Here is an 8,564-nt window from a genome sequence, read left to right on the forward strand (position 1 = left end):
CAAAACTATACTCGCCATAGGTGAGATTGCGATTATATAAATTAAGAACAGTTATGCATAAAAAATATGATAAATTAATATAATGCATAATAAAAGGATTTTTAATTTATTTTTAAAAATAATATTTAACCAGAGTCATATTCAAATAAGAGAGATATACTTAATAGTATTTTAATTAGCATACCATAAATATATGACTTTCAAAAGATCAATAATATATAATTGCATATTTTATATTATCAAAAGGAGTAGTATATTTCATAAACAATTTTTTTTTTGTATGCAATTATATGATTAGTCACAAGAATGTAAATAATTAAATTACAACTAATATATGAGAGTGTGACATTTATTTATTTTTGTAAATACAGTCAAACAACTTTGATGACTTCAGAGTATTATTGAATATTTTTTAGTGTCATCTCAAACGGTTCATTTATAAATAAAAATATATATTGTTATATCAAAATATAATATTTTATTTAATATTGACATCAACCATTTAAATCAAATATGATACAATTTTTAATTACTTTACTAATCACTCAAAAGTTAATCTTATTAATATTTTGTCATTGAGCATAACAATGACTACAAGGCAATATGATTTTATAAAATATTTGGTGTCACAATCAACGAAATTAAATCTAAAATAATTTTACAAGTATAACACTTTGTAGAAATAAATAATTAGTTTTACTATTATAAAAGAGAATTTACAAAGGATATTTTTAGGCTTATATTTAATTGAAACCATATATTTAGAAAATTATATAAATAATTTCAAATGGCAGAGATCAATAATATAATATTAAGTCAAATCATATTATTTTAGCTTAATTACAGTTTTGATCTTCTATGTTAGCTGAATCACAAAAATAGTCCCCCTCTAATTTATTTATTTCCAGTTTTGGTCCATCAAACAGAATTTTGATCCAAAACTTGATGAAATATTTTTTTTTTTTTTTTGTGCTTATTAAAGGCACATTATGCCTCAAGGTTTCGTGGTGCAGCAATTATACTTGAAATTTATGATTATAAATGGTGCGATGTGGTTTAAAAAAATGAACTTCATCAAGTTTTAGATCAAAATTCTATTTGGAGGACCAAAACTGGAGAGAAAATAAAACAGGAGAACTATTTTCGTGATTCAGTTAAAATAGGATACCAAAATTGCAATTAAACCTATTATTTTTAATTGAATTTATAAGAATATTCTAGATATTGATGGAAGAATTTAATTTATATACACTAACTAAAGAGTTTTTATACTAACTAGAAATCACAATCGTCTTATATTTAAAATATTTAACTTGTATGGTAACCACATTTAAAGTAATGGATATGGGTGGTTATAATCTTCTGACACTATAAAATATTTTACATCATCAGTGCGTGCAAACTAAACTCTAAGATTGTGTTTGGATGAAATGATTGGAAATTCTTAAAAAAATTAAAATTCTAGACAATTCAAACGTTTCAATTAAATTCCTTTCATTTCTAAATTTTATTTTTTGGATAAAAGAATTGTTCCTTTAAAATTGAGTTATTTTTATAAATTTGAAAAGTTTTGAGGCAAAAATGAAAATTATATTTGGGCCAAAACTAAATTTTGTACAAGTTGAGGAACTAGTTTGCAATTTTAGGGACCAATTTGAAAAAAATTAGGGTCCAATTTGCAAAAATAATTAAAAAAAATAGAGACTAATATGTATATTTTGAAACATATAGGGTGTAAATTTGTAAAAATTATAGGGATTATTTAATGATTTATATACTATAAAGTAAAGAGGAAATTTGAAATTCATAGATTTTAAGTGGTATTTAAAATTCTCAAAATTTATTATCTAAACAAGATATTTGCTTGAAAGATTTGAATTATTCAGAAAAAAAAAAAAAAACAAAAACAAAAACAAAAACTTTCATCCAAACACACTTTAAATGAAATCATAAGCTTTTTCTTAAATATAATATTAAATTGATCCACTATGAAATTAAATAAAATTCCTTAATAATACATTAACAAGGAGAATGTGGTATATAAAAGTGTCACCAAATCAATAAATAATGGACACAAAAGATTGCATACAATTTTGTTTTTGAGTTTAATTAATGTGCATTGTTAATGTAAAATTCACTAATATTCAATAAAAATTCTATTTTACCGTGTTTTACTATAAATGTAGAGTGAAGGTGTATGATGTAACACAATATATATATTTTATTAGATGCTCAATATCAAACTATTTTTCATTGATAGTGCACAATTAACTGAGTTGAGTTCAAGTATGAATTTCTTTTACTAACCGCAAAAATTTTACATGTACCTTAACTCAATGTACTTTTACATGAACTCAATTTATGTATATTTACGTGAACTTAGATGAAGTACACATTTCTCCTACTAATTGCAAAATTTTGCATATAGTAAACTAAGTTTATGTACATTTACGTGAATTGAGTTTAATATTCACTTTCATTATTTACTACAAACTTTTGCAGATATTTAAATTAAATTTAAATATATTGACGCAAACTCAATTTATGTACATTTATATTAACTGAGATTAAGTACGTATTTCTCCTAATCATGATAAAATATTACAAACATGAACACGAAATATATAAGAGTATGTAATTTACGTTTACATACAATATATAATTTACCAGATATATAAAATGATAAATTTTTGGATTTGTTAATGGTACACGCGCAAATGGACAGCCCATACAGCTTCATCGTCTTCACCCGATTAGTAGTAAACGGGCCGCACATATCGACAAACTTACCCAATTTATTCTTTAGGATCCATACAACATATCTATATAAGTTTTCATTATATCGTTTGCACGTTACCGATGCATAGGATAGATTTTGAAAAAACAAAATATGCCCTTTCAAGAGTTTATGAACGAAAACAACTCGGTTTTTATTTATTTATTTAGATTAAGTCCATGATTTGTTGAGGGTTATTATATGATATCACAAGGTGAATGATTATTATACGCACTACCTTTATCCTTTAATTGATGCATAATTAATATAATAGTAACAAACTAATATAAATTCTCTAATAATAATAAAGATTTAAGAGCATCTTCAACGATAAACTCAACATATGATTTATTAGATGAGGTCCATTATGCGACATTATCTTGGAGCAACTCATCTTATTTTACTCCAACTGTGAATTCATGAGTTCATTAAATAAGTCTCACTAATTATTATAAATTTATTATTATCAATAAATTAATAAAAAAAGATAACGGTTATAATTCAATTATTAATAAATTGTGAGAGTATTGTTGCTTCCTGAGAGCACCCTGATGACAGCGTGACACAACTCCAATCGTGAACTCACCAAGAACTGAAAGTTACTTAATTACACGCTGGCAGACGAACTCATCCGCCAGCGTGCAATTACGTAAAATTCAGTTTTTTGTGAGTTCACCTGTGTCAAGCTGTCATCACGGTCCTCTAAATAAAATAGTATTTTCATTACGGTTACCTTTTTTTATTAATTTACTAATAATAATAAGTGTATGACTGTTAGTGGTGAGCCCTATTGAATGAATCATTGAGTTCACTATTGAAATAAAAAATAAATGATTTATTTCAAGATGACATAGCACAGTAGACTTCATTTAATGAACTCATACTTAGTTAACCTAACCGTTAAATACGCTCTAAAGACACTTGACTCCATCCCCAATATTTTTAAATTGCAAAAATATTGCAATTCCTGATTACCGATTTAGAATACTCTGCAGGCAGAATACAACTCCTAGCTAAGAGATATTTAGCATAATTATAACTATCAAACAAATTTTCTAATTTAAAAATATATTATAAAATTATACAGTAAATTGTTGTGTTACGTCACTAGTTTTCTAGGTAAATTGCATCGTATTGGTTGCACGCACAGAAAAGAATTGTCGAATTCATAAACGCCATTGAATCGGGGCAAAAAATATATACTGATACATTTTTTTATTTACTAAATAATGATACTGAACTTTTAATCCTTCAGTAAATTGATGTTATGCTTCAAAGTGGTATTAAATTATGATTATCATGCTAATCAGCTATTTTAATTGGATATTTGTTATTTTTTTATAATATTACTAACCCACTAACCAATTCATCACATGATACAATCCTTAATTATTTTAGTATGATATTTTCATCCTCCATCAAACTATTCATTGAAATGCTTATTTATGTCTATTTTGACCCTTGTAGTTCTCAGCGAGCCAAGTCATATAAATTGCTTAGTAAAGTAATTTCTTTATTAGCTGTCCCATAAAATATGATGCGTCAATAATATATATTTTCTCTATACAATATATATATGACATTATTTCTCATATAATACAACTCTTAATGTGTATATATCTAATTTTTATATATTAATTAACATTTTTTTTTCTCTCATCTTAATACATTATCAATATATCATATTTATCACTTTATTTTCTCAATTTTTTTCTGACTCATAATATTGATGGGATATTTAAGTGTACACCAAACATTTTTCTTTTTCGTATTTATATTGATATTCTTTCTATTTATTATTAGTAGGTGTTTAGGGTTTAGGATATTTAAGAGAAAGTTGGTTTATTTTCGTACAAGTCCTTATGCATCTCTTTTCTCTAAGATGATTATTATTAAACATATTAGTTTGTTAATTATACAAGTTAAGTATGATAATTATTTAACTTAGTTGATACAGACTTAGTATTAGTTAATTAACTAATTAACTAGTTAATTAACTATTAGACTTAACAACTATTTAATAATTATCGGTCAATTCATGTTAACAGAAATGTTATGAATTCAGGACCTACTTTCATCACCACAAAGTAGGAGCAAAATAGTTTATGAAAACAAATACCATTCTATACTTAGATTAGGTAAATCATACCATACAACCAAAAAAAATCAGGTCCTCCTAGAAAATGCTAATCCATAGTGCTCTCAACACTTTCCTTATCAATTGTCATAAAAATCACCTAACTTTGATCAAACTTTCTATATAATCCATGAAGAGAGTGTGTGTGATCTACAAGCAACCCTTTTCTCATTTTCCTTTTATTATCTTAGCATCTTAAAAAATTTGTACTTTATGGCTTCTTTTGGTACACATAATAACAACATTGACATAGAAGCAAAGCCAAGCAAAATCAAAGGTGCTGAAGAAAACAACAGCATTGACTATTTTCAAAGGGCACAATGGCTAAGAGCTGCTGTTTTAGGAGCCAATGATGGATTGGTATCAGTAACTTCACTAATGATGGGTGTTGGAGCTGTGAATGAAGACAGCACAACAATGCTTCTTGCTGGTTTTGCAGGACTAATTGCAGGGGCATGTAGTATGGGAATTGGAGAGTTTGTTTCTGTTTACACTCAGTTAGATATAATGGTAGCTCAAATCAAAAGAGAAAGAGAAATCAGTGGCATTATTAGTAGTTTGAAAAAAGGGTGTGAAGATGAGAAGCTACCTAACCCTTTTCAAGCGGCTATAGCATCAGCAATTGCATTTTCTTTGGGTGCTAGTGTTCCAATGATAGGAGCAGCATTTATAAGGGACTATAAGATAAGGTTGGTTGTTGTTGCTGTGTTGTCTAGCTTGGCATTGTTGGTTTTTGGAGGGGTTGGTGCAATACTTGGTAAAGCACCAGTGAGATTGTCTTGTGTTAGAGTTTTGATTGGAGGTTGGATGGCTATGGCTATTACTTTTGGATTGACCAAATTAATTGGCTATAGTTCACTTTGAATGTGATTGCTAGGCTCGCTAGGGTATGACTCAAGTGATTGGTGCACATTGTATGAAGATCGTAAGATTTATAATACCGAGTTCAATTTCTAAGGAACTTTTACTTTGTTTTCTTCTTCATCCCTTTTATAAATAAAAAAAATCAAATGTGTTGGTGTAAGAACGCAAATATATCTACACAAAGATAAATGCTTTTAAACTAAAATTTGCTCAAGTTTTATAAGCATTTATCAAATTATATGTCTAATCACTGTAGGACTCACTCATCTATTTCATTGCTTCAAAGCAATAATTATGCTTTGGATGCATTTTGTTTAAACAAATTTGTAGAATCTCACCGAGGCAAGAACAAATTTTTGTCTAATGTTTACTATTACTTTATTATAAAGGTCGGATCATACACCCACAATTGAGTTTTATCTTATTAAATATGATCGGTTTTGTTTAACTTTGTACTCTAACTATATAGTTTATTGTTTCCGACGCAACAACTTACCATTAACATTATTATGTATTTGATTTATATCAGACATTGGAGTAAATTTTACGTTGGTTGATGAGAGTCTAATACGATTACCTCTTTTTATTTGGACTTGAGATCGGCTAGGTAAAGCTAACATAGCCTAAGACTATGTAAAATCCATACCATCCATTAAAATTGGTACTGCCTACCAAGAGAACATAATATAAATCAGAAAATCAAATAATATACTCACTCTAATCCTTTTTATAAGAGATGAGTATAATGCATTAAAAGAACTACTAAATCAAATGAATATGAAAATCACAAAAACTAAAATTAGAGAAGATAGAAGTACACTCCGACCATGCTAATGAGTAATGACCAAAACCCACCGAAAGACACATATGTCTTCAATTTAAGTGGAATGTTAATAAAAGAAAAACTATTAAGGAATATCATAAAGAAATGCTGCAATTGGTGAGTTTCCTTATTGTCAAAGTGGCTAGTGCCGTGTGGTAATCGCGTGAATGCATACCTTGCTGAATTTTTTAATAATATAAATAACGTATGTTGTCTCATCCATAACGTTATGGTCAATCACATCTTGTAAACCAGTGATGCTTGAACTCATTACACTACTATTAGGAATGAAAGTTTCGTGGAAGTCATTGGACCCACGTGAACCCTACTTTTCTTTCTCTTTACATGTGTGTGGGGGTATATGAAAGCTTCGTGGACGTCAATGGACAAGAATGTAAAATTACTGCAAAAATAACGATGATGATCCCAAAAAATTCGTAACATTAATAGAGAGATGTTGGGAGCTCAATGATTATTAAAACAAAATAAAAATCAAACTAACATTTTCATCAAACAAATTAAGAAACTTAAACAGAGGGCAAGAAATCAAACAAACCGAACCTAACAGAATTTATAAATTTAGACTCAATGCTAAGCTTACAAACGCTATATAGTGCACAAATAAAGCGGACATCAACCATGGATTTGAGAAACCACGTTTTGAAGCTTAAATACGGATATAGATTTTTGAAATGATTAATTTAAGTGAGCAATCCTCAACAGTGCAGGAATAAAATTGCACCCAATTATATGGAATGAAACACAGCCTTTAGCATTACCTGACAAAAATAAACTAATATATGTACGAAATACTTTCAACGCCATTTCATAAGCATTACATGAATTGTCACGTTATTGCCCTCAAATTGTTCCATGGATCTAAATAAATCGAATTACCCTGTCAGCTATGTACCTATATACCATCTAAAAATTACGGATTCAGGGGTGTAGCAAAATCATGCTCTGAAAAAAGAAATCCTATAAGCTCTAAGACAGCCCAGACATTCGGTTCACCATATGATCTAATATCTAATAGTATAAGATAAGATTAAAAACATGTGAAAATACAAATATTGAAATTTATCAGATCTACCACTGGGCATGATATCATGATGGCATACAGGTCGAAAGGAGCTTAGCAGATATCATGATGTGATGACAATAGAAACAGAAAAGTATCGACACAGACCATGGTAGACGAATAGTGCAGACATTTAGTAAGGCAGCAATCTCGAATCCGATAACTAGGGAGCCCAACCATGTGGTGGAAGAAAATAGAAATTTAGGACCAAGCACAGGTTTAACTACCGTTTTATAGCAAGACAGACCGGATCTCAGCAAACAAAACATCACATGCAGCAGGTAAAAGTTTCGATGAGAGCAATCTTCCACCAAATAGAGCAATAACGTATAAAAACAATGGGTTGCAGTTGCTCAACTCATCAATATCTTCCACATAAAGTGCCACAATCAAAGAAAAAGGAACCCCTTCATATATTCCCCGTGAAGAAAACAAGTGTGGTAGGCATATTGCCTGTTGCAGCTGTAAAGATTATAATTTTAGTTTAAAAAACCATGCATGTCCAATTAGCAACAAAGGAACCCAATGATGAATCCAAAAAGACCACAATTAGCCAAGAATCCTGCCAAAATGTCAATAACATTAATAAAGCAAAGACTAAAACTGAAAGCTAGTGATGATGAAGTATGGCGTATAGCACAAATATTTAATAATTTACCCGCTTGACTACTTTTCCAAAGATCCAGAAACAGGATAGCCAAATCGGCATTTTCTACTTTTAAAACCTCTTTTTTCCATTGAGAAGAAGCAAAACTCAGAATTTGGACCATGAATATACCGAACCATCCAAAGCCACATAACGTTCCAATACGTCTTTAAACAGAGAATCAGGGAATCCCACGGTAAACATGTCATTCAACTCCACATGCATGAAAGTCACAAA

At 29.1% G+C, this 8,564-nt stretch overlaps 1 protein-coding gene across 1 annotated transcript; it reads left to right on the top strand.

Annotated features, from left to right (window-relative positions):
• The first annotated feature begins 4,952 nt into the window (after window positions 1-4,952).
• On the top strand, window positions 4,953-6,186 carry LOC101512096 (vacuolar iron transporter homolog 4-like). Its single transcript, XM_004504698.4, has one exon. The coding sequence runs from the start codon at window positions 5,127-5,129 to the stop codon at window positions 5,775-5,777; it is 651 nt and encodes a 216-aa protein (XP_004504755.1). The 5' UTR covers window positions 4,953-5,126; the 3' UTR covers window positions 5,778-6,186.
• Window positions 6,187-8,564: the final 2,378 nt, after the last annotated feature.

The sequence above is a fragment of the Cicer arietinum genome, chromosome 6, assembly GCF_000331145.2.
Source record: "Cicer arietinum cultivar CDC Frontier isolate Library 1 chromosome 6, Cicar.CDCFrontier_v2.0, whole genome shotgun sequence".
In the NCBI taxonomy this organism is placed as follows: Eukaryota; Viridiplantae; Streptophyta; class Magnoliopsida; order Fabales; family Fabaceae; genus Cicer; species Cicer arietinum.

Bases quoted from the DNA above. Each gene is read 5' to 3' on its own strand.
- LOC101512096 (XM_004504698.4), top strand. From the start codon at position 5,127: ATGGCTTCTTTTGGTACACATAATAACAACATTGACATAGAAGCAAAG.